General features: G+C 44.3%; 1 protein-coding gene across 1 annotated transcript in view; it reads left to right on the top strand.

Moving 5' to 3' along the window:
* LOC138510049 (uncharacterized) overlaps nt 1-26,872 on the top strand; it is a 731,668-nt gene that overhangs the window by 688,468 nt on the left and 16,328 nt on the right. Inside the window, exon 12 of the mRNA XM_069625466.1 lies at nt 22,330-22,468. Coding sequence (XP_069481567.1) covers nt 22,330-22,468 — 139 coding nt within the window. The remainder of the gene's footprint in view (nt 1-22,329; nt 22,469-26,872) is intronic.

The following is a 26,872-nucleotide window of genomic DNA, read 5'->3' as shown; positions in this document are numbered from 1 at the left end:
TGTTGTGTTCCTTATGTTTTAATGTTCCATAGGCATCTGCATTTATATAGTGACACACAGCACCCATTGTGCAGTGCCACTAAGAGTCCCTTGGAATCCTCTAAATGTTTAAATACATTTTCTTGTGTGAACTACAGTTCCGAAGAATAGTAGGACAACTTTTCTCTTGCTTACCTTTTTGCTTTGTGGGCCCTGCACACACCAACTTATGTGGCGTGCTGGGGGGTTACATAGTAACTCCTTATCGCACTTTTCATGTAACATTTTGTTACACTTACTAACTTGAATGGCTGGTGACAGTGGTTTCTTTTTACTACCTTTTGGGCAATGTATCTGCAGGCTGAATTCTCAGCTGCAGTACAGAACCCATGGGAGACGATTTTACCTAAATGGACCATGTCTTCTTTTTTCACCATTTCTTGTTTGTTAGTTCCTTCGGGGATTTTACTCTGTTGTTTAGATCAGGTTTGAGTCTGCCCAGGCTCGAGTGTGTCTGGGAAGGCAGGAAGTGAAGGAGGAGCCCAAAACTACACTGGCCTTTGCTTGTAGGCTTGCTCGGCCAAAACCGGTTTCTACCGGGCGGCTGGCTGCACCTAGAGGATGACCCCCCGTGTGACTGACAGCCTATTGCTGTGAATGAATGGGATTTGGCATATAAGGTGAGGGTTTTGTGACTTGGCAAAGTCAACCACTGGAACATCGCATCCTCGGAAGAAGATGCAGAGAGAAGCCAGCAGCACCTTCCAGGTCCACGAAAACACAGGTGAAGCCTTGCAGCTGTGCTGACCCTGTTTTCCCATTGGCAGGGAAGCTCCGCCAAGGACGACTCAATCCCTTAGGCTTGCGGGATCAACTAGCCTCAATACCTGCTTTGTTCTGGGCCAACCCCTGTGTCACAGCAACCTTCCTGGGCTGTAATTTCCCAATAACCGGGGTACCTAGACCACTTAAGAGTGTAACGTCTTTGGAAGGACAAATCTGGCTGAAACTTTGCATGCCTCCGCGTGAGTCTACAGTAGCAGGAAATCTTTGTCTAGAGTCCCGTCACAAGAGTTTAGGACCGAGGGACCAAGGAAATTCCAACTGGGGATATTTGTTCCACTTTGGCTCTGAGGAAAAGGCCTCCAAAACTACAAAGGGCCACTGAAAGTAGTGGAATCCATTGCTGCAGAGTCCCTCTCAGGAGTGTGTGATGAAGTCTTACTCTCTAGGTCTTAAAATACTTATAAATATCTGGAAATGAATGCCTCAGTAACATGACATGTTTATATTTACATAACAAAGTCTTATTCTCTAGGTCTTAAAATACTTAGGGCCTCATTACACGGACGGCGGTAAGGGTTAACGGTCACCGTTAATGGCAACGGTGACCGTTAACCCTTACCGCCGTACTACGAGGTCCCTTAGCGGGTTGGTGCTCTAACGCCTGCTTTTTGGAGGCGTTAAAAACCAACCCGCTAAGGGACCTCGGAGCTAATTACGGCACCGCAAAATTGCGGTGCCGTAATTAGCGCCTTCCCCATTCCCATAGAGCCCTATGGGGCAGAAATGGGAATGGGGAAGGGCAATGGCGGAAGGGGGATTTACCGCCCCACCGACCTTGGGATGGGGCGGTAAATCCCCTTACCGCCAAGGCGGTGCCGGTAATTTACCGGCATGGTCCAGGGTGCTAATAGCACCCTGGATCACCGCCTTCCGTGTAATGAGGCCCTTAGAAATATCTGGAAATGAATGCCTCAGTAACATGACATGTTTATATTTACAAAATGAGAACAAGCTCATGAGATGCTTTTTTCTAATATAAGCCACTTGATGTTGGTTGCTAGGTAACCACCGAGGTACAAGAAGAAACGGAGAGTGACGGTTACGTCTGGGCGTATTGAAATGTACGAGGTGCAAAGTTTAATAATCCTGTTACTGAACCTTTTGCGCCATTGCGCTATGGCAAGCCTTCGTTCACGTTGGTAAGGCAACCGTTCGTCGCCGAATGATGTTGTGTTAAAGAAACGCAGTGTTGGAGGAATACGAGCTCCGGTATCGGAGCCCATGCAGGCTTAGGGGAGTGTCTTCTTCCGTCTCAGGAAGGGGACTATGTTCCCAAGCAGCTGATTCCCTGCCTGCCACAGCAGACTATCCTATGAGTACAGGAGAAGGAGACCAAGGAGGCGGAGTCAGCAGCACGCTGAAAACCAAGGTAAACAGCTGATCAGTAGAACAGAAAGAAGAGACCACAAGTCTCATAAATCCTGAGTGATTTCGGTAGCAACGGGCGTTGCTACAAAGGTACGTGTGTCCCAGGGAGGATAAAAAGGAAGCAAATGTAAGACTGTAAACTATTGCAAGAAGCAAGTAGAAGGCTGTATTGAGGGTGACGTGAAGCTGGAAGGATTACGCATGAAAGGAGGCTGCATTACAAATGCTGAGTGTCTCTGAACAGTCCCATATAACCAATATTAGAACAACGACCAACCACTCATAACAAAATAAAAGAGGAAAGGTTATTTTTAGAAGACTCTCTTTAAAACAGATCACAGAAAGAATAAAGAGTTGAGCAAGAGACAAAGGCACAGGGTTGAAAAGAAAGAAAAGAAAGTGAGTAAATAAAAGAAGCTGCAGAGAGTCAGAGAAAGAAAAATTAAAAGAGAAAGAGGAAATGGACATTGAGAATGCTCAAGGTCACTTACCTGTTCATCTTCTCTGTGAAAAGAAGTCCTTTGTAGAAAAGTATTGAAGAATCTGGAACAAAGACGTATCCTTTTTCCTAAAAAAGAAATAGAGAAAAGTTCCTGTTAATAAAAGTGTTGGGTAACAAACAAAAACCCAAAAAAACTACTCTCTGGCTCAGTGTCTTTTCTCTATTGTACGAGAGAGTCCATTACAGAGTGCTGCTGCAGAAGCCCACCGGACATCCCTCCTTTCGTCACCACGACCAAGGTCAAGGATAAAGGGTCTACGTCGCTGCATCAAGAAGGAAGTCAGCTGGAACATCTGCTTCATTTCTAAGGTACTGTGGGACTTTGGGTTTAACCACCTTTAGCCAAATCTAGGGCTTCCAAGCATGAGGAATGCTCCTTTCTGTCTTTTTGAATTACTGCAACTCACTTGTGCAGGCATAACAGCTTGTGCACCTTTGGTAGGCTCACTTGAGCTCCTGGATTTTTCTTCAATGAACTACTGACTGTTCAACTAACTTTTTCTAAGAAGATTGCAACAGAACTAGAACTGTACTATTGACTTTGGTTGTACTAGCTCCCTAAAGGCATCCCTTTCGAACCCTACTGGTTTTAGCAGTGCTTGTTCCCTTACATGTTTTAATTGTTATACCCTATTATTGCTGGGATACATGACAGCCTACACCCGTGGGAGAAAAGACTATTGTTACAGTGCTACAATGTTCTATTCTACTGCAATATCTTTCCGCCTCAAAACGCAATACTTATTTATTTATTTAATGTGATTTAGTCAGAGAAAACTCAAACTTTACACATATTATAAAATATAAATTATATATAGAATAACTCACACAATTATACAATGTATATATAGCAGTAATTCCATAATTACAATTTCAATAAGTCAATAAATCACTTTAAGAAAACATACAGCTTAAAATGAGGAGTAATAGAGCCAACAAACAAAACAAGATGTCCGAACTCTACTAGCTTATCACTTACTTACTCATCCTACCTCCGATCATAATTCCCATCACCTCTCAAACTTTATCACTCAATCGACTCTCATCTTCGATTCTATTCAGTTTCAGCTCCTGCTCGCCAATATCTCTCTTAACCAATTCAATCTTGGTTTCAGCCTTAAGCCATACATTATAAAGGGCAATTAGTAGACACATATTCCCTGAGTTAATACAATAGCACCAGAAGGATAGCTCTTTCAGAGAATCCAGATTATACACATATTTACCCAGCAACAAATGGATCATATTGTTCATTTCATGACAATCCGTTAATAGATGTCTGGCTGTTTCTAGTTTGTCCATTTGTTTGCAAAGCCGGCAAATACGATCTTGGATAAGCATCTTAGATCTACTCCCAAGATTCATCATGGTTGGTAATTGTTCCATTCTCAGTAGAATGATAAATCTTCTAAGTTGTTTAGCTGGGCAGAGGTTCAAATAGTTCTGTGGCTGCATAAAGGTATACATTCTGTTTTGGACAAAATGATAATTTTTCAATGTACTTAAGTGAGCAAAATTCTCGAGCCAGTCCCACAAGTCAACTTTCTTATTCAATGCATTAATAGCAGATTTTGTAATGCTAGTTCCTGTATGATTCCAACCTATGTCCGCTAGATATTTCATCATGGGTACATATAATCTATACCTAATGTATTTTTTATTTAATTCCTGGTGCACAGCAGATAAAAGGGTATTGGAGGTAGTATTCATCATTTTTAAAAAGAACACCGCTCTCTTTTTTAACACCACAGCTTTTAGGGAGGTGAGTCCTAGTTCCAGTCTTATAATGGCCATAGGCACTCCAGGGGGCAGCCCCAAGATCCTTCTCCAAAATTTGCCTTCAATGATTTGTAGCCAGTTTAAATCAGAAGTTAACAACGCCTCCAGGCCATAGGTAATCGTAGGGATAAATACTTGGATGTACAGTTGACGTGTTGCCCATACCGTAAATCCACCCTGTTTACGAGTGAAATTGTCCATTAAAGCTGTAATTTGGGCTGCTCTGATGGTACGTATTTGTCTACAAGATTTGTAATCCCCGTGGGGTTCGAATTCTACGCCTGAATAGCGATAAGACGGTGCATAGAGAATGGTAGTGTTACCCACCACCAGGTTAACCCGGGATACTTTTTTATGAGTGTATCTTAACACTTTTGTTTTCTCTAAATTAATGGTCAAGCCATTATTACTGACATACTCCCATAAGGCTATGGCCGACCTTCGTAATCCACTTATGGTATTATCTAATATTACCAGGTCGTCTGCATAAGCAAGGACCACACAAGGGGATTCTCCTACTTTAGGGGGACAATTATCCACAGCAGCTAAGACTATTGGAATATCATGAACATACAAGTTATATACTAACGGGGCCGTAACACACCCCTGCTTCACCCCTCTGTTCTGCAAGACACTACTGGTCAAATGTCCTTCCTGATCTAATTTAAGACGGACTGAGGTGTTTAAGTGGAGAAGTCTAAGGTAGTATAGTAGCCTTTCAGGGCAACCCACACTTTCAAGTTTTACCCATAACCGTTCTCTAGGAATGGTGTCAAACGCCGCCTTAAAATCGATATATAATGCATACATAGGCGGCTGCCCCTTAATGCTTGCTCTAGTACGCAAAATGTCTTTAATTATCAAATTGTGGATCGTGGAATATCCCCTTCGAAATCCGCTCTGGAATTTGCACAGGATGTTAGCTTCATCAGCCCACTTCTGGATTTCGCTCAACAGTAAAGAGGCAAACAGTTTTCCAGTAATATCTAGCATTGATAATAACCTGTAGTTATGAGGATCAAGCCGATTTCCCTTTTTAAAAATGGGAATTAGGATCGCTGTTCGCCAGGTATAAGGTATTTCTCCTACTGCCATGATCTTCTTAAACAAGATAGTAAGCAAACTGGCCCAAAAATCTGGATAGTTCTTAATAACGGCGTTAGACAATCCGTTAGGGCCAGGGGCTCTTGAATCTTTCAAATCTTTAATTATATTATATATCACCTCGTATGATACCTCAAACGGCTGCTCATATGGAATTTGTCTTTTCGGCCTGACTTTATCTACTTGACTTTTCAGATTACGAGTTTCAACGAATTCTACCCATGCTGCCCCATTTATGGGATTGACCAATTGACCTTTATTCTTACCCTTAGCCTCACTTAGCAGCGCCCAAATGCTACGCGAGTGTCTAGACCCAATTGTCTGCACCAATCGTTGGTTCAAACGTGTACTCTCGGTCTTTTTGATGTTCTTAATAGTTATCCTGTATCTATTTTTTATTTTCCTAGTCAGTTCACTATATTGAAGCATGGGTAGTTTCATGGTCTTAATTCTTCGTAACTCGGCTCTGAGATCCCTTTTAGCATTTCTTATTTCTTTATTAAAGGATCTCATATTGCCTTCTGTTCTTAACATTGTCCCTATGGAATTGGAAGTATGTTTACGGGAGAAGGCCAAGATCCAGTCTTCTATTGCATTAATGTTGATAGACTCAAAATACAAAGGGTTCAAATTGTCAAGCTGGATCAGTGACTCCGTTGCTGATCTTATGTTTTTATCAGACCAGTTTATACGTGTACCAACGTTATTAACTTTAATATTACCCATATAAGACTGAGGAGTAGGGTCCCAAGCAATTTTAAGTGCGCACCTTAAAATTTCATGGTCACTCCAGCTGTTATTGATAACTTCCATGTCCATCATCTGATGTAATAATATTGGACTCATAAAAATATAATCCAGCGTACTCGAAGCGCTACCATTGGACCAAGTGTGCTTGGCTGGGGATTCACTAATTGTGCGACCATTAATCATTTCTAATTCCCAACAGTCAAACAGACTAATCCACCCCTGTTTCTCCCCACTCTTCTTCACATGTGTCATAGTACATTTTTCCTTTAATTTAGGATATTGCATGTTACCTCCTTTACCCTTCATATGACAGTTAAAGTCCCCCAATACGATTACTGCTGCATTTCCTGAGAATATCATCCAGTCTGTCATAAGCTCTTGTAGCGCCTCTTGAATTTGCTCATAAAATGTATCGCCCGGGGGGTTGTAGAGGCTTAAGAGAAGCAATCTTTCCAGGCTGCTCTCTCTTCCCAACTCCACCTCTACCGCAGTAAGGTAATCATCAAAGAGTCCATACCACCGTTTGGAGACTAATGCATTTGTCACCCCTATGATTAATCCCCCATGCGGGCGACCTCTTGTGCCCCTTATTGCAAATGCTTGGTGAACAACAAAGCCGTCTAGTAATAAGGGATCAACTGCCCAAGTCTCCTGTAAACAAAAACAACTATGTTTTGATAAGAGAGCCATAGGTCCCTCAGCTCTAAGTAGGTGTGTGAAACCATGGCAGTTCCAAGACAAGACAGTAAAATCTCAGTGGTTCTTTAAAACCCCCGGCAATGATTCCAGCACCCACTTTAGCACTAGTTGCGCATCAGCAAGCTCAAGTTTTTTCCCTTCCAAATTCTTGACATTGACTGTTTCACTTTCTGGGCTGATCAGTTGCTCTTGTACAACGTGAGGGTCTCTCTCATTCAAATCCACATCAATTTCAATGTCTACTGTTCTCAGATCTTCTTTATATTTTCGAATAATCTTTGCTGTAGCTAGGAATTTGCAGTGTAATGCAGAAACATTGGGATTAGGGCCGTTCAAAGGCTCGACAAACAAGAAGTCTTCAGATGTTAATACACGTAGTTGAGGGACGCAATTGAGCCTGGTTAATAACTCTGATCGTGTTAGCCATTTATTTTTGCCACTTTGATATAGATTTTTTATCAGGCAAACCCTATTTTCCGAGAGGTCTTCCTGATCTTTGATCATATTAGTCAGCGTTCTCATAGATTTCCCTTCTTCCAGATTTTTCATAGATTGTTCAGGCGGCTCTATTTCAATTTTGTCTTCTTCTTGGTCATCAAGCACCAAAGCTTCATCTTCTTCAACTACTGTTTTAGTTACTTCTTGATCCTTACGAAGCCAGCTTGTAAGCTGGCCCTCCGCAGGTGGATTCTTTTTCCTAGCTTTACTCGCTCTTTTCCTTGCTTATTTAGAGAGGGATTCGAAGGCAGGTGATCCTTCTAAACAGCCCGGTTGAGGCTTCAATTTGGCAAGTTTTTGAGCCTTCCTTGCCAATCTCCGCTGCTTACGCGAAAAAGAAGACATGCGCGCTATGTACGTATTGGGTGTCCATCTCTTTGTCTGATTGTTCCTCTGACTCTACAGAGGTTGTTGTCTCCGTTTCCTTCCCCAATAGTACTTCTGTATAACTTCCTCGTGTGTGGCTTCAGTCTCTTCTATTTCTTTTTCATTAAGTTCATGTACCGCAGTCAAAGTTACGGTGTTGGCTAGAATGCGTCCAGGCATTTGTAAGAGAATCTTAAGTGCAAATTGTAATGCCGCTACTGAAGACTGGAGCTCGGCAATCTCTATTTCTTTTTCAGGTGCGTCCTCCATGGAGGTCATTACCAGATTCGGGGAGGCAGATAGCCTCCCTGTACTCTCTGTCAGTATAGGTAAACCAGGTGACGCACACATTACACTTCCACTTGCTGACTGATGCAGCCCTCCATTTTCTGCAGTTAATCGGGTTTGCGATGCCATCTCCTTTTGTATACTCAAACACAGCTCCAACAGTGAGTTATTGTCAATATCATCATAATTAGAGGAGCTCATTAGTCCACTACTTCTAATTTTGTGCACCTCTTCTTCCTCAGTTATTGTTAAATTGATATCGGCTGGAGGGTGTGGAGGAAAAAAGCCAGTTATTGTACCTTGGCCTGCAACCATGTTGCCCCTCTTTTTCTTTTTAGACTTGTTGTTTTTCGTCATAGGTAATTCTTCCTCACTCTCCTTATTTGGTTGTGCTATTAAATTACGAAGGTGGTATCGATTCTTTGCAGATCCTCGGCCTGCTGGCATTATAATTCCAGTCAATACCAACCACAACAGCGGGGGAAAGGGGACTACTTAAGATGTTATCATCCAATGCTACTAACTGTAGCAGTCAATGAGTCTTAAATTACTATGTTGGACTGGTTAGCCTCCCAAAAACAGAGTATAGTGTAGCACCCAGCACCCTCAGCTATTATTTTCCATATAAATGAGAGAGCGTTGTATCATGAAACATATGGGATCAAAGGTATACCGCCCACAGTCTCCCAAATGTTTTTCCCCCGCTCCACTAACAGTTATCAAAAATGAAGTGGGTAAAAGGAAGGTGAGAGAGGGGGGACGAGAGGCAGACAGCTAGTTCACAACTAGCACTGGGTGATTATCAGGCACCTTGTCCTTGACGTTGCTCCCAGACTCCCTCTACTCCCTTCACTCCTCCTCTGCTATCAGCAGTCAAGGCCTGTGAGCCACCCTCACTGGCGGCCACCCGGAGTCCCCAAATCCCAAGGCTCAAGGCTGCGTCACAGGGAGGGGTTACAGCAGGCAGCAGGGGATAGCAGGGGGGACACGAAAGTATCCCGGAGAACCACAGGACATCAACTGCAGGGCACCGGGCTCAGGGCTCAGGGCTCACTGTCGTCCAACCCAGCTACTGGGCTCCAAGCCCAGCCCAGCCCAGCTTACCACTGTCCACCACAGTTGCGCTCCTCCTTTGTACTCCGCTCCGCTCTGCTTTAAGATGTAGAGCCGATGTTGAGCCGCGTGACGCTGCTTGGTGCTGCCGAGCACTTTCTCCCCAAGGTGGGTGCGCCTGCCACGAACGGGGTCCACAGGAATCCACAGGGTTCACGCCGCTCGCCGAACACAGCACGCAGCTCGCCGTCTGCAGCTTCCTCCCTCGCTGCCAATCTCCGCCTCTTCGAAAAAGGGACCCACAGGTCGTCAAGCCGCACCAGCTTCCGTAATACGGAGCACGTCAAGCCTCAACGCTGGCTGCTTCCGACAACTAGGTACTCCTGTGTTATACATAAGTGAACCATAAGTGCTACTACTGACATTTACTGATGTCACTCTGGGTGCTCAAAATGTTTTAGTACAAAAAGAATTTACTTACCTGCATTATTGGTACTTAAATAACTTGATTCTGAAATTCTACTTGACATTACTATTAGTTGCTGCATAACCTAGTGTAATACATTTGCTTTGTGTATATGTAAATAAATAATTGTAATATAACTTTTAAGGGTGTAAGTCTTTCCTTGAATACTTCATTGTACTGCTCTACAGCTCACAGTACCCCTTCTAAGATAGGCCTGGCTGCTCAGTCACTATAACGACTTGTGTAATATAGGCCTATATTTGAAGGCGGGTCACTAATACCAAGCAGATAAGTCTTGTAAAGTCCCACACGAGTTGGACTCTACACAATCTTACCTAACAGATCCACATGGAATTTCAGACGTTTTTGCAATAGTCTTCTTCAACAATAGCCTCTTGTTTTCAGATAGCATGACCCAATATATTCAGCATCTCCACTGACCCTTATGCAAGTTATAACAATTCTCTTTACTCTCAAAGTTTGAACAATTTGAATTTCATACAATAGTGACCTTGATCATCCCTCTGAAGTAACGTAAATGAAATCTACCAAGGTAAATGTGGTAGCTAAGTAGCAATCGCCTACTTGTTTGTAATAAATACAAGGTTTTCTAGTGACTGCAAACTTTCATTGACAGTTTATTCAAGGTTTCCCCCCATATAGTCACTTTTACTAAGGCTTTACTTAAAAAGGTAGTCAGCTTTAACTCGTCAAAGGAAACCAAAGAAGACTTTCAAAATATAAAGACTGGTTCTACCACAGCTCTCATCTTATGACACTAGGTCCCATCCTGCATTCTACATAAATGAATATGCCTCATATTGTGTGGTGAGAGAAATTATTTTTCAAAGGCATCAAGAGTCTGGTAAGAGGCATACAGTGGCCTTTTATTCCTGAAAGCTCTTAGAAGTCAAAGTAAATGATACTATAATGGATAAAACGGTTAGAATGTAAGACTGCTTTCCAAGGATGGCAAAATTAACTCCTTGAAGCTAAAAATACCGATGGAGTGTATGCTTTTTTTTAAACCTTATGTTTCTGAAGACCTCAGGAGCATTATGTCCATGACAACTATGTTGGTTGCTATTTTTTAAATAAAATGATGATTTTGTAACTATACAATATCCAGGGCATCAACAAGGAAAGCCTAGTACACTTTTTAGAATTCAAGAACCCAAAACATCTAATCATTCCAAAGCAACATTATCTGTCTAGTGCCACTCCCACTGACATAATTTTCCAGGTTCAAGTAGCTGTGCTGCAGGATTCAGATGGACGTCCGTGGATATGGCAGAATCCCACTGCCACCACACATAATAACGTAGGGACTGTATGTTGCCATTCAAGCATTACAGCAATTTGTTTTGACCTCACCCACATTCCTCAATTAGTCAGCCATTGTGCATTTCAGAAACCACTAAGCTCTCAGAACCTTATCTTTGGTTTAAAAAAAACCTACGTTAAGGTGTCAGGAAATGTGTTTCCCTGTTTGACATCAGTGCCTAGCAAAAAAGGGTTATGGAAAACTGACATGTTTACTCGTTCCTTTCAATTCACACCAATTCAATCATGGCACTCTGAATATCTGGACTTTTAATAGCTTTGCCCCTGGGTCACGAATACAACACAGTGTTAGAAGCAATTGATTTGTTAACCAAGACTAGTTATGCTATATCTTTTTATAACACATAATGCAGCTCCATGGCCTTCCTAATATTATATGTGTATCTGATTGAGAGCCACTGTTTGTTGCCAGTTGGTGGTGCGGTATCTGTTTTAAATTAGGCACTGTTCTTAGAATATCTACAGGTTACCACCTACAAACAAATGGCCAGACTGAGGGAATCAATCAGGAAGACAAACATTTCTGTCATGTTTGCAAGATTCGGGAGGACTGGGTAGAGAACAAAGGCTTAGTGAATTCTGCAGCAATATGTACTCTTTACTTTTTTGTCATCAGTGTTACCACCCGTTCATTCTGCCATTAAAAATACCCATTACGGATAACTTGACCATGTTGGAATGATACATGGTGTTGAAACACGTAGCCTTACGGGTAAAACAGTCTGCAACTCATGCTAAGAAAAAGAAAAAAGAAGCAGTTTTTGGGTAGGAACAGAAGACCAGAGCCACATCACATGTTAGGGGATTTCATTTAGTTTTCCATTAAAAAATAAGAACATCCAGGTGCTCTTTCTGGTTCCTTTTGCCAATGCTGAAGTAGTTAATCCAGCAGCTGCGAAGATATCCTTACCGTCATAGCCTAAAATGCACCCTGTTTCTCATGTCTCTTTTATTCAACCAGTAGCTCTTGGCACAAATCTTTATATTCCTGCATCTCATATGATTGTAAATGACCACACTGCGTATGACGTTAATACGTGTACAGTTAATGGAATACAAAAGGCTGCTTGTAGGATCCACCAATTAGTCATGTATATTCTCAAAACATCTACATTTTGATATGGGGCTTAGACACACGTTAGGACACCCTTTCAGGGACCGTTCGACGAAAATTCAAAATCGGGCAGTGGGAAGGCTCATGTCTAGCTCTAGCACAGCTTTCTCTGTCACACACCTCTTTCCTCCAGGGTCAGGGTCAGACTAATGTGCTTTTACTAGATGAGTGGGCATGAGGGTAAAGAGGAATTAGGTTGCATGATTGCCCTGCAACTCCGCGTGGGACGACAGAGTCTTCATTTAATACACTCTCTGAAGTAGGGTGTGGGACTGACTAGATTTGAGCCGGGCCTCATTATTTGTTTAATAAGGGATCATTTAGCATTTTAAATTCTTCCTAGTAAGGCAAGATTACACTACACATGCAGAGAGGCGAGAGGGCTTCCTTGAGGAGCAAACAAAGTGTTCTTGGTATGTTCATTGCATTGTTAATTATCCTATGGAGAAAACCTTTTTGGTTTCAAAGTCTACAACTGCATTTCACTCCCTATAGCTCTGGTGAAAACCAAGGGAAGGATTTGTGCTTAACTTTGGAAGTCTGCAAAGGGGCGATGAAATAATTTTCCTGTAGATAGGAACACTGGTAAAGTCCAGTTCCTGACTAGTTCCTTTTTGGATCTTCATAATTTAATAAAACTGGGGGAGCTTTTGGTTAGTGAATAACTTTATGTAAATATATAGAAAAGGTGAATGGCATGGTCTGATCAGCCTATCATGAGAGTGTTATTAGCAGAGATGGCAATATTTCTAGGAAGGACTTCATCGAAACAATAGCTTTTATGAGAGGAAGGGGAAAAGGCCAATGGGATAAGGGCATGGCTCTCTGCCAAGTCCAAACATGTAGTAGAGCCAGTCTTATCAAGGAAACACAATCAGAAATTGAACTCCCCAATTATGCAGAGGTTTCCTGCACTGAGTACCATGTTGAGGACACCGATTCAAAACAATTTAGCAAAGAAGATGGATTTCCACAACAGGAGCAGGAAAAAGGTGTTTTACACCTATATTACTCATTAGTCTGAGTAATTCCCCATTTCCATCATACTCCTGAGTTGTACATATGACAGTGGTGAACTGTTTGTTGTAATTAATGGCCACACAATGAGAGGGAATGGCTGTGCAATCATCTGTAAACCATGTCTCAGTCAGAAATGTTGCATCATCAAAGTGAAGTTCATGGATGATGCTGGCGATTTGGTAAAGCATTTTCAACAACAGAATTAAGTGTTCAATAAGGCACAATTTCATCAAGTCATCAATAATACCAAGAAGACGGGCTAGTGCATAGGTCTGAAGAAGACAAAAATAACTTCAGTAAGGAGACTTAGGGCCTCATCACGAGTTTGGCGGTAACCCTTAAATCCAGTGGTAGCGCTATTACTACCGGATTTAAGGGTCCGCCAAATCAGGGCTTCGGCAGATTGGGGAAAATCTGTCAAATATTCGCGCTCATACTACCGGCGGGAAATCCGCCGGCAGTATGAGCGCGAAAATTCCCCATTGCGCCGAATGGGGAATGGGGCATTCCCGAATGGGCTCAGTGGGGAATGGGGACTTCCATTACCGCCAAACCTGTGATCCGGCGCTAATAGCGCCGGGGGTTTGGCGGTAGGGCAGATAGCACCAGCGCTATTAGCTCGTGATGAGGCCCTTAATGTAGTGATGAAAATGTTGACAAGAGGGGAGGGCAGACTGAGGTCCTTTCAGCAAAGCATGTTCTCATTTGTGGAGTGCCTACTTAAAGACCGGGTACATCTCCCTGCTTTTGGCACAGAGGTGTTCATTCACACATTCACACCATCATAGGTTCTGTCAAAACAATGACAGTGAGGGGGCAGGGAACCAGGAGCCCACCTTTGCTCTGTGGCAATGGTGTCGCTCAAATTTTTGTCCATGATTATTGGGACAATATTATCCCTCTGATGAGGGCTCAATGGTAATATCTACTGGCTGAAAGAGGAGGCCTAGCCAAAGAAGGCCAGAGAGTGCAGCATATTGAATGGGTTTTGGTATCCTGTGCATCACATGACCCGCCTTGGACCCCCTCATTTTTTGGTTGAGTGGCCCAGGGGTTTTGCGGGGCTATATTTTGGCCAAACCGTGGGCCATGTGGTCCAGTTAGTCCTGTCTCTTGCTGCCTTATGGAGGAGTTGGGCAGTTCATTTTATGCATCCACTTTCATAATCATTAATATATGTTAAATCTAACATATCTTTGAAGATAATAAATGGTTACTGTGCCTGTGGTGTTTCAGTGAATCCAGGGGACCAAAAAAGGAACCTGGCGCACCCCTCCCACAGCACCATCCAGCCTTGCAAGCTCTCTCCTCCATCAGACTGATCCATGGCCTTGAGCAGCCATCCAATGGACAGGCTGCTCCCAATATGATGTGGAATGAACCACAGGATCTATATATCAATGCTCAACTATGTGCCCCATCAGTTGGGCAGCACAGTAAAGGGTACTATAGTTAAAGGCATGGTCTGTGTAGCCTGGGATTGTTCTAATGCCCCCACATTTAATTTGCTGAACTGCTGCATTGTTCAACCTCCTCCTTATCAATGTCACCCCTCTGACTGACCATTACTATCTAAATCTCAGGGGAATGCTGCTATACATGGTCATCCTGTTATTTTGCTCCTCCCACCCACACCAGTCACTATCCTCCTGATCTACAGGATCCCAGGGCTTCTAAAAACATTATTGTCGGATCTGGAACCTCTACCATAACACCTGCCTGATGAAGCCCCTGTAGGGCTCTTTGGAGATTTCGTCCTCCCGAAAATCTTTCCTATCCTTCAATTAAAACTCAACTACCCCCTCCTCTACCTCTCCATAATTTTCCTTCGTACATCACGAACTCACTACCAACAGAACTCGTTTCACCATGTCTTTATCTCCTCTTCCCTTTCTACCTCCAATCTCACACTCAATCCCTCTTCCTCTGACAACATATTTCTCCACTTCTCCCCCTCCTAGCCAACGTAAGATAATCTCCTGTCCCTCAGTCTCTACGCCCTCTTGAAAACATACTTATGTTACCTACCTGCATCCACTGTAGTCTCACCCAAACTTCACCACCTTCCCTTCACTAGCTCCTTGCCATCTGGCTTTCTATTCAAAACCAGATCCTATAAAATGCCTCATACATTTCTACAAATCACTGCATTGGCTTGCACACCATTACCTGGCTGATAATATCTCCCGCTACTCTTCTCCATGCAACATCTGATACAGCATCCTCCCTAATTTCTCTGTTCCCCGACCTCCCTCTGCATCCTCTCTGTTGTTTTTCCTTTTCCCTCCACCCCCGCAAAATTGGACTTCCTTACCCCAAAAACCCCACTTTTAAATCCTCACTTGGCATCACCTCTTAAGCTATGAATGTTAACTCCCAACTTGCAACCACATTACTGCCCTTCCTTTACTCACCAAATCCTTCCTTCTCTGCATATAGCAACCTGAACACAGCCAGTCCCCTCAGACTACTTTTTGTTGTATATTGTCTTGTACAAGATCTCTGTACTACTATGTTTTCCACCACAATTTGTGCAAGTTTGTGTCACCTGTTGCAGAATTACCCAAATTCTACAATTCTAATGTACGTACACTCTTTAATTGGTCTAGTTAAAATGCATTGTTCTCGTGATAAATACAAATACAGAGATGCTAAACCATTAATGACTTCTGTGACAAAGTCATATTGTGCAACCCTTCGTTAGGACTTAACATGGCTCTGCAGACCAGGATTCCCACACATCTTGTGAAGGCCTACCAGGAGGAGGTATGCCAGGGATTCCCCAGTGCCCCTTCTTGTGTCCCATGTCATGTGATCTGCTGTTCTCAAGGGTTCAAGCTGCTCCACCAACACACCAGAGTCAGGGTTTAAGACAGGGAAGTGAGTATTCCCCACAGTCTGTGACACTGGTTCCCTATGGAATGACATCACCTGCTGTTGCCTCGGGATAGTGAATGCAGTTGTCAAGGGAGCTGATTGCCTCCAGCCGCCGTAGTTAGGTTGGGCCTGGTCCGCCCCACCTTACAACAGGACTAGGTCAGGGTACCGTCACGGGCAGCCTTCACATAATGCTTCTTCCCTTTTAAGGGATCCACAGATGCTGAGAGTGGATCTATACATTAGTGACCCAGTAGGTTGTAGTCCCCCATTGTGGAACCCTAATTGAAAAATACCACTGAAAGTCTTACTGAAACTGCTGAAATCTGCTGCAGCAGCATGCTGAAGGAATCAAATGTCCAGATAGCACTGCCACTGTCAGGCCAGGAGAGAGTGCACAAGGATGGTCTGCTTAGCAGTGTCCTAAAAATGTTCTCAGTCCGCATCACCACACATTGGGCCTCATTACAACTGTGGTAGAATGGGTTAACGGGTGCCGCAAAAGGATGCCGACCCGTTTACACCATTCTGCCACATTACGAGGTCTCCTCGCGGGACCCGCTCTGCACGCCTAGTAGGGGCTGCACGTTCAGCCCCCTATGGTGGCTGAAATGGGAATGGGGAAGGTCCGGGCCCGGGTTCCTGGAGGGAGGAATTACCGAGCCCTCCGAACTCGGAATGGCCCGGTAATTCCCCATTCTGGGAACCCGTACCCGATTTTGGCGGCAGCCATGCCGCCTTTAGCGGTATGGCTACCGCCAAAAAAATCGTAATGAGGCCCATTGTGTCAAAGACACATCACAAACAGGTGAAATCAGCCTAGGCAAATGGCGAACCAATCCTTGTACCAGCCATCACAAGCATACATGGGTGTACACTCAGTCCAGCATAGGACCTCCCAATGAAAGAAGCTAGGCCCCCACAAGAGGAGCAGGGGAGTTGACAGGGGTGTGGAATTGCTGAGGCAGTGGCTGTTGGGAGCAGAGGCAGATGCAAGAAGGAGAGCAGAGAGAGGTGAAGGAAGAAGCATGGAGAGAGAAGGCTAGCGGGAACAGGTGAGCGGTGGTTGAAGCGATTATTATAAGGAAGGTGGGGAAAAAACATCATAGAGGCAGGTGGGGAAAAGTGGAGAGAAGCAGAGGAGGGAGTAGAGAAAGAGGAAGGTGGAGGAGATGATAAGGTGGATGAATGTGAGAACATCAAAATAAATTGGGGGACATAATCAAGAGAAGGAAAGAGAGAACATCTGGCAGGAAGGGAAGAGGCACATGGAAAAGGATGCTAGGAGACACCAGCAGAAGATCTAATCAGACATTATAAAGAAAGAGCGAGAAGAGAATGGAGGGGATATGCAGGAGGAGGAGACGGAGAACACCAGGAGGTCAGGTGGATACATACAGAGGAGCTTCTAAGGAGCAAAGGCAGAAGCAAACCCAAAACCTCATAAGGGTGAGGTTGAGAGGGGTGGGAAAACAACCCTGCGGCAAAGCATCGAGTTGCTGGAGATTGGAGAGGGTAGGGCGATGGGAGAGGTTCTCTTAGAGACAAATGTCATCAAAGTTAAGATGAGGCCTGGGGAATAAGTCTACGATCCTGAGAAAGGGCAGTGGTGAGAACACAGAATTCAAGCATGTAATTCAAGGTAGTTTACCAGACTTGGTGGGAGGTTTGGGATTTTGTGTAAAGATACCAGGCCCTGCAGAGAGTGTCACAGAATTGGAAGAGACCACAGAGAGAACTTGAGAAAGAAAAACAAAAACCTACTTAGCGCTGTATCTCAGACCTTGGTAAATCCCAGAAACAGAGGTAAAGAGAAATCTATGAGCTTGCAGAGGGCTATATCTCAGACCAGGCAGCGGAACAAACACTGAGGAGGAAAACTGCCAAGAGTCTGTTAAGAGCTGCATCTCAGGCACTGGTGGGAACCCAATGCTGGGAGAAGATCAAACACTGAGAGGACGTGGCAGAAGCCCTGGCTACCCTCAAAGCCACACCGTGTACAGATGACGTCCTCCCAGCATCCATCCTCAAGACCCTCCCCGCAGAAGCTCTCCTTCCCTACTGGGAGATCATCAACAGCTCCCTAACTTAATGCACCTTCCCTAAAAAGAGGACAAATCCTCCCTCCTAAAGAAACCCACTCTGAATCCCGACAACCTAGGTAACTATTGCCCCATCAACCATCTTCCCTTCCTAGGTAAGATCATCGAGAAAGTGGTAGCCGCACAACTGCACATCTATACCAACAATCTCCTCCAAGCCTACCAATCTGGGTTCAGACCCAGATGAAGCACAGAGACAGGAACCAAACTGGTGGTCAACGACACTCTCAACATCCTTGACGATGGCCACCTCTGCCTCCTGTTTCTTCTTGCCCACTCGGCTGTTTTCCACACATTAGACCACCAGGCACTTACAGACACCCTACATTGGCGCATGGGGATCAGCAACTTTGTTCTACGCTGTTTCAAGTCTTACCTCACCAACCGCCAGCAGTTTGTTCAGATGGACTCCTCTAGATCGCTACCCATCACCTGTAAAGTCCTGCAGGGTTCCATCCTCTCCGCAGTGTTCTTCAATCTAAACATGGAGCTGCTAGGAGCCCTCCTAGCCACACACAACATCTACATCCACCAATATGCCGATGAAACACAGCTATACCTCAAGATCGACTCTATCAAGGACCATTGACATCCATAGTCTCAAAACCTGCCTCTCACCGATCCAGTATTGGATGTCCAGTGCATACTTGAAGCTCAACCCCTCCAAGACCGAATTCCTACTCCTCACCAACAACAGTGAACAGCCAGATATACAAACCTGGCTATCAACCATGAATTCTGAGGGCTTCCTACCCGAGCTCACCTCCTTTGCCAAGTCCCTTGGGTTCCACATCGACAAACACCTCTCCTTGAAGACACTAAGAACACGTCAAGGCTAAGAAAACTTAGACAGCTTGGTATCACCTCTCCCTCTTGTGGAAAGTCAAGCCCTTCCTCCCTTCCAGACAGCTTTAGATCCACCATTCAAGGACTAGTCCTATCCCTCCTTGATGGGGGCAATGCACTCCTCGTAGGCCTCCTGTTGTTTTCCCCTGTGCTCCTGAGAAGTATCCTACACACGTCTGCATGCCTCATCAAGGGTCTAGGCAAATACGACCACATCACCTCAGCCCTCATCGATCTTCATTGGCTCCCACTGCACTTATGTATCACCTTCAAGTCTTGGTGCATCATCTATAAGGCAGTCGCCCTCAAGTCACCCAGCTACCTCGCAGAGAAACTCAGCATCCCCGGCGGCCAGCGCACCACCAGAAGCCAGGACACGTGCAGACTTGAAATCTGTTGCTGCAAAAAGGAAAGGACCAGAAAACAAGCCTTCTCTGTCTACGCCCCAAGACTATGGAACCCCCTCCCTGTCAGCATCAGACTCGCCCCCACGCTCCTACAATTAAGAAAAGAGCTCAAGACCCACCTCTTCAAGGAAACTCTCTTCCTCAACACCTAGGCCATCATGTCGCCCCTCCCCCACCTGACTCGCTAGACACTGCCCGCCCTTCTCCTCCCCTCCACCCAGTACAGCTGCACCCCTCTGTGCCCCTCTGCATCCTACCCCTGCTGTATGTCTGTCCTGTTACTTCTGAAAAGTGCTTTGTTATGCATCTGTCCTGTTGTTACCTCTGAAAAGTGCTCTGTTGTGCATATGTACTGTCGTACACCTCTGTAAAGCGCTCTGTTGCTTCTTGAAGCTAGGCATGCGCTCAAAAAATACCATAATAATAATAATAATAATATTTAAAATAAAAACAGCCTGAAAAAACCCTAAGGAGGCGTGAAGAAATACTTGCTGATAGAAGTGTGTAAACACGCATCATCATCAGCCCGGGTGGGTGATCCACGGCTAAGGGGAGGGGATATCTATATCAAATCCATACCTCAGAACAAGGGGGAGGGGACTTGCTGGTATCCAATGCTATTGCTTTCCTGTGCCGTAGTAGAGACCAGTCTCTGATAAACTCTTCAATGCTAGGATCGCGATGGGTTGAACGGAGATGGCTCAATGTGCTTTTATTTATCCTAATTAAGATGTATGTGATACTAATACAATACACGATGTATTCTTATTTTCTGTATTTGATGGCACAATACTTAATACAACTAGATTTAAAAAAAGAAGGGAGAGGCTTTAGGTATGCATGACACCGTTTTTCATGTTGAACTCCTTTGCATCCCACAATGGATTTAAAAGGTACGTTGACTATGGAAGTTACTTTGTCATCGTCATTATATCTATTTCGGCCATTAAGGTTCCACAAATATAAATAAACAGTGCGTAAAATGCCTATACATAAAAACAAATGAGTAAAAACAGTAAATTCATTTGTAAAAGAATGATATGCTAAAACCAGGATTGCTCATTATCTAGATGTTGCAACCACGGGTTGAGCACATCATTTATAAAGAAATCAATAAACAATTACTTCATTTTTACCTGTAATGAACTATAATTCAGTGCAGACCAAGTGCTATGATTTCTAAGTGGTATGGCTACACTTTACATTTTTGTAGCGCCCAGGAGACAATGGGCCTCATTACGAGGTTGGAGGTAGCCATGGTGCTATTAGCACCATGGCTACCCCCTTACCACATTCCGGGTTCTCGGAATAGGGAATTACCGGGTCATTCCAACCTTGGAGGACCCGGTAAGTCCCCATTCTGATCACAGTCCCCATTCCCATTCGAGCCCCCATAGGGCTCAATGGGAATGGGGATGGAGCTAATAACGGGCCCGCTTTATTAGCTCCCTGGTCCCTTAGCTGCTCCCGTTAAGGGACCTCGTAATGTGGCGGTAAGGGGTTAACAGCAACGGCACCCTTACCGTTGCCGTTAACCCCTTACTGCTGACCTCGTAATGAGGCCCAATATAAGGAAGTGACCTCAAATAAAAAATAACCCTACTCTGCATGTCGGATATCCTGTGCACTTCAATCCCAATTTTTTTTTTTTTCTACTAATCTCATGTTTTTTTAGAGCAAAAGTAAATAAAATATATTATGGTTTTATCGACATCTGTACAATAAGGGCAGAGCAGAGATGGATTTTCTTGCCCCTTCCACCAAACCAATGTATGGTTTACTGGAAGGAGATTAAATCTAAAATGAGTCATTCAAAATCTGTCCTTTATCGTCGGTTCCGCATCTTGATAAGTCTCTGCTCCAAACACGTACTACCCAAGTGAGCTCTTTTCCTTGGCTTTGGAAGTTCTCACAAGACCACCTTGCCCGGAGAATAATTGACACAGTGTCAAAGTCTTTCATCACTTTGAGTCAGAATTATTAAGAAACACCACCGAGTTAGTGTATCTGAGATAATGGTGCCTTGCAAGTATATTTGTGAAGAAGCTGAGATAATAGTGCATATGGTTTTCACCAAAGCGCTAGCCGCATGTGCATTGACCTTAGCCCTAAATCATTGGTTGCATAAGATTGTTTTAGCTCCTTATGAATGGAGAAAATGGAAGCCGAGATGGGTAATGCCCATATGCGCCTTAGAAAAGCATCCTCCTGAGGGCATCTTCAGTGCCCCAAATTTCATATCAATGCAAAACAATTGCTCTGGGTTTGGCATTGCCGAGACGTTTAACTGTAACAGTAGACTGATGACCCATAAAGTGACTCAAACTTAAAATTGCAGCACACACTTGCGCCATCATTTGGGTTTGTTTCATAATTTAGACTGTTGCAAGCCAGTTGGAGGAGAAAACGCCTAGGTAGGTAAACTTCCCTAAACATTCCAGTTAGGCACCATTTTGGACAAAGGGGAAGGGTCTGACGTTTTGCCATTATCAGAGAAGCTTTGAAGGTGATGTCATGCCCATGGCTTCCTCCTGGTATTTACCGGGAGATGTGTTTTTGCTCCCTGCTCTGGTGCTATAAATCTAATAGACTGTGGAGGCTCATAATTTACTGAAGGTTTTCTTGTCCCTGCCAGTCAATTGTACTACCTGTGAACCCCCCCCCTCCGCATCAAATTTGTCCCGTCACTTCTTTTCTGTTAAAGGGATTTGGGTCGAAATCATCGGAATTGTATGGTCAGAAGTTGGATATACACCTTTAACTGTAAGATATGTGCTGTCTCTATAAAATTATTTTGTTATACAAGCATTTAGAGACCATATCTTTGACTAAACCGGAATTAACTTGACAGAACAGGGCCTACTATTTTTTCTAATACTGACTGCTTCCTTCTGATATGGTGTGTTCTTTCCTCGCTCCAGGTGGCCTCTACCTGCAGGGATACACTGTGAGTGAACAGTGCATTGGCTCCAAGGGACGCTGCGTAATTGAGGTCAAGCCGCCGTCGGAAGAATTCAAAACCTTTTACCTCAGCGCAGAGAATGCGACGGAAAATAAGCGGTAAGATTCATCCTTCCCAAGTATTTTTTCTCTCTGAATTTGTGCGCGGCTTTGTGTAAATACATGTGTATTTTACTTTGGAGCTATGGTGGTTTTGGTTAGATAGAGTATTCAATGGCAATGGTCATCTGCCTCATTAAACAATACACCTCACTACAGTTTTCTTGATATACAAAATGAAAATGTCCCAGCATTGTTTATTGCATATGTATCAGCTATTCTGAAAATCCAACAGGATTTTAAAATTCAGCAGTTCGACAAGCCCAGTCTTGCTTTCAGAGGAGATGGTTCACAATAGTCACACCTCCGCTGTCGCCACTGGAGGAGCAGATGGTTACCAATAGGCATACCTCTGTTGCCACTGGAGGAGCAGATGGTTACCAATAGTCACACCTCTGCTGTCACCATTGGAGGAGCAGATGGTTACCAATAGTCACACCTCTGCTGTTGCCACTGGAGGAGCAGATGGTTACCAATAGTCACACCTCTGCTGTCACCATTGGAGGAGCAGATGGTTACCAATAGTCACACCTCTGCTGTCGCCATTGGAGGAGCAGATGGTTACCAATAGGCATACCTCTGTTGCCACTGGAGGAGCAGATGGTTACCAATAGTCACACCTCTGCTGTCACCATTGGAGGAGCAGATGGTTACCAATAGTTACACCTCTGCTGTCACCATTGGAGGAGCAGATGGTTACCAATAGGCATACCTCTGTTGCCGTTGGAGGAGCAGATGGTTACCAACAGTCACACTTCTGATGCCACTGGAGGAGCAGATGGTTACCAATAGGCATACCTTTCACACTAGTCCCACCTCTTTCGCCATTGGAAGAGCAGATCGTGACCAATAATCACACCTCTGTTGCCATTGGCGGCTCTGTTCTCTGGGGATGGCGACTAATCCTGCGGCATTCCAAACTTCTGCTTTTTAAAACGTTCATGCACCCAGTATCCTGCCCTCACCAGCTCCCCCATGCCTAAGTGGGCACTTCCTCCGCCGAAAGGTAATGCAACTGCTATACCTGTCCATATGCGATCAAGAATAGTGTCTGAAATGCAGCCCCCGCCTCCTTCCGGTGTGAACACGTTTCTCATTACTCACAGTGTGAGGTAAGATTTCCATTTCTCACTATTAGGAATATCTATTTTTAGCAAGCAGGCACTGACAGTACTGGGATCAATTGTCTTGTACCGATTATTTTTACCATTAGTTCAGGTCTGTGCAAAGCTTTCAACAAGCAAAGGATGACCATTGAAAGGAAGCCAGTGCAAGCGAGCAATAAAGCAGAACCACAGAAAAGAATGAGCTGACACGGGTAGCACTCCACTAAGGGATGTGTGCTGCCCCGTCAGTGGTGTATGGCTTCCATAGGTTGCCATTAGCAACTATTTCCTTTTCTGAATGCCGTAGCTGCCTGCAATGACGTCATGACAGAGGATTATGGCATTCATAATCAACTGTTGCCACTTTGCAGTAGGAGGATAATGAATAGGCGCTGCCAGGTATTTCCACCCTTTTAAGTGTGGTGCTGGGAGAGGGAGCCTAGTATTTGTTGTTGTTGTACGTAAGTTCCCCCCAAATCACCCCAGACAATGCTGGACCATGGGTACAGCACAAAAGATGGAAAAAGCCTGCAAGGACGGCAACTCACAACATACCATTTTTTATGGTTAGCTCACAACTATGGGGTTCCAAGTGACATCATTGGCAACCCAAGCTTCATTCTCGTTGTCCATCCCCAGAGAACCAGTTAGCAGAATATCTCTCTATAGCTGAAAGCTACACATTCTGTAGAACTATATCAAATGTGACCCTCGCTCCATCCCTTTCCACGCCCCTGCACGGTCCCAGTGCACCCGCAGTGCAGGGGTGTAGACGAACGGTGTGAGGGAATTGTGTACACCATGAAATGTCCAGGTTCCCCCAAACCACAATACCACTGTTAACACTACACTCATAAAACATGATAATATAATTACCTGAGTGCCTACTCATTCTGGAGGGGCTGTCCCCTCATTTCTATGGATTGCTTCCCAGGCAAAGGAGGGAATCCGACTACTTATAATATATTTCCTAATGCAGGCCAGTCAGGCCTTGTGTGAGCTTGCACTCGTCTGGGCCGTGCACGCAATGCACCCCTTTAATGCGCATAACATCAGGGAACGATGGGTCCCAGGGACCCTTCAAGGGTCCCTGCAGAAATGGGAGCAGTTACACACTACGGTTGAAATACACCTTTTTGTATTGTGTGGGTCAGTTTTTATAAACTTTTCACACAGTTAATTCATAGATATAGAAGGAAAAAAAGAGAAGAAAACCAGAGTAAAGGAAAAATGGAAAGAAGTACAAATATTCATCAAATAATCCATCAGAATCGACAGTACATCAGTAAAAATTCATTCCTATTCCATGGCACCTTTCTCTTCAAAAATACTGTTACAGTATTATTAGAAATGATGTGCAGCAATGAATATTGGCGGTATGGGCTATTTTGGCACAATTACCGCTGTCAGTATTTGCGGCAGCGGTACTAGCACCACCCATCCCCATTTGGTCACTGCTCGTGATCGCAAATTGCGCCGGACCGAGTAGCAATAAAGCAAAGCGTTGAGCAGCAGGCCCGGCTTCAGCAGGGGGTCCCAGGGCGCCGCCCCCCCCCCCCCAAGGTCATCCCCGGGTCCCCCCTCGAAAGGAGGCATTGCAAGTGGGACCTGAGGGAGTGGAGGCATTGCAGGGTTGCAGGGGGGCGGGGGGTCAGAATTTCACTTTAAGCATGCAGCAATGCAGAGAGATTTGCATTCTAATGGGCTGCACTGAAGGAGGCCTGGCCAGGATTTGTTTGCTTGCCCTGGACAATGATCTATGCCCCACAGCCATGAAAACACAAATGCACAGGGAGATGAAGGGCCATTCATACCTCTAAGTGAGGTAGCACTTACTCAAGAAAGGCTGCCTACAACTATTTTCTCCAGCCTAAAGTCTCAAAGTTGGTTTCTATAATTTAAAGTATGTTTATTTTTTGTGGGAAAATAGCATTTTTTCACATCATGCTTAATAAAATGGTTAACTATGTCAAACAATAAATGGTTAACTGTGTCAAACAATACATGCCAGGTGATGTTGATTGCACACAGATTTCTGCAGAAGGTGCATCAACTGACTGGGGACCCTTACAAATATATTCTGCTGCATTAACTACTTGAGTATAAGTGAAAAAAGAAGGTTGGTAGTAACAAAATTGTAATTCTGCATGGGAGAGCAGCATAGTGAAAAAATGATGGATGCAAGGCTTTGAATTAATAATAATAATTTTGCATTTATATAGCGCTACGAACCCTCAGGCATCCGAGCGCTGCTTATTATTACCACGATGTGTGGTAAACATTAAACATTACCACTATAATTTTTTTGCACAACATTTCATGCTATCATTCTTTAGTATTTCTGTACCATTGCAGAAGGGGACAAGCCATTAGCAAATGACTCTTGGCCCTATCACCAAAAGGTGCAGATTAGTGTCAGTTGTTAGGCCATGTACCCTCTACACTGGAACAAGGTACCACAGACAGTTTTTGGCCTTGTGGTCTAGCAGTCTAGGCAGGGCTGCTCACATTAATGGCAGGGCCAAGGCTGATTTGTAGACAATGTTATGGAAGGCTGACCAGAGCAATGCTGGTGTTTATGATTGATTCAGAGACAAACATACATCCTTTTTTAGTTTTGCCTACTAGGTGTAAATCAGAACTCTTGCAGTGGAACACAGATAGGATGGAGATAGGATGTGAGGAGAAGCACACATCCTATGGGCATGTTTGGTCATTTACCCACCCAATAACTAGCAATAGCTATGTGAATGCCTATGGCATTACTACCAACTACCTAACCCTCACTGCCGAAACGTACCCTTGGGAACTCTCTGTGCAAGTTCTATCACAAAGTAACACCAATCTTTGTGCTGTATAGGACCTGCAAGTGTTTCTAAGCATTCTTTTCAGTTTTTAATTACTTAATTGCCTCTGTAAATGATCTCCTGGTGTGATAAAAAATCTCTTAATGTGTGTCTTCAGCCAGTTGATTTTATAAGCAACTAGCAAATGGTGCCCGCACTTTGCATGGTTTCTGTGGACAGACATGATAACACTGTCACCAATTGTTAACAATCACGGAGCAGACGTGGAGGGAACCAGCATAATGGGACCTTCTGTGTGCTCTCCCCACCTGTCGCCTCACCCTGGCGCGGTGCAGTATTGTTGCAGTGCGTTGCGGTGCAGATATTTTGGAAAGCGTCTTAGGGCCTTGAAACGTAGGTTTTGAGCCTTCAGGTTTTGTTCCTCACATTGAGAGGGTTAAAATGTGCTTGGTCCGGTCCTTCTATGACCACATTGATGTTTTGCACGTTGC

This window comes from Ambystoma mexicanum, chromosome 6p, assembly GCF_040938575.1.
Source record: "Ambystoma mexicanum isolate Mex_15411 chromosome 6p, UKY_AmexF1_1, whole genome shotgun sequence".
NCBI lineage: Eukaryota > Metazoa > Chordata > Amphibia > Caudata > Ambystomatidae > Ambystoma > Ambystoma mexicanum.
This window is presented reverse-complemented; position numbering and strand designations above follow the sequence as displayed.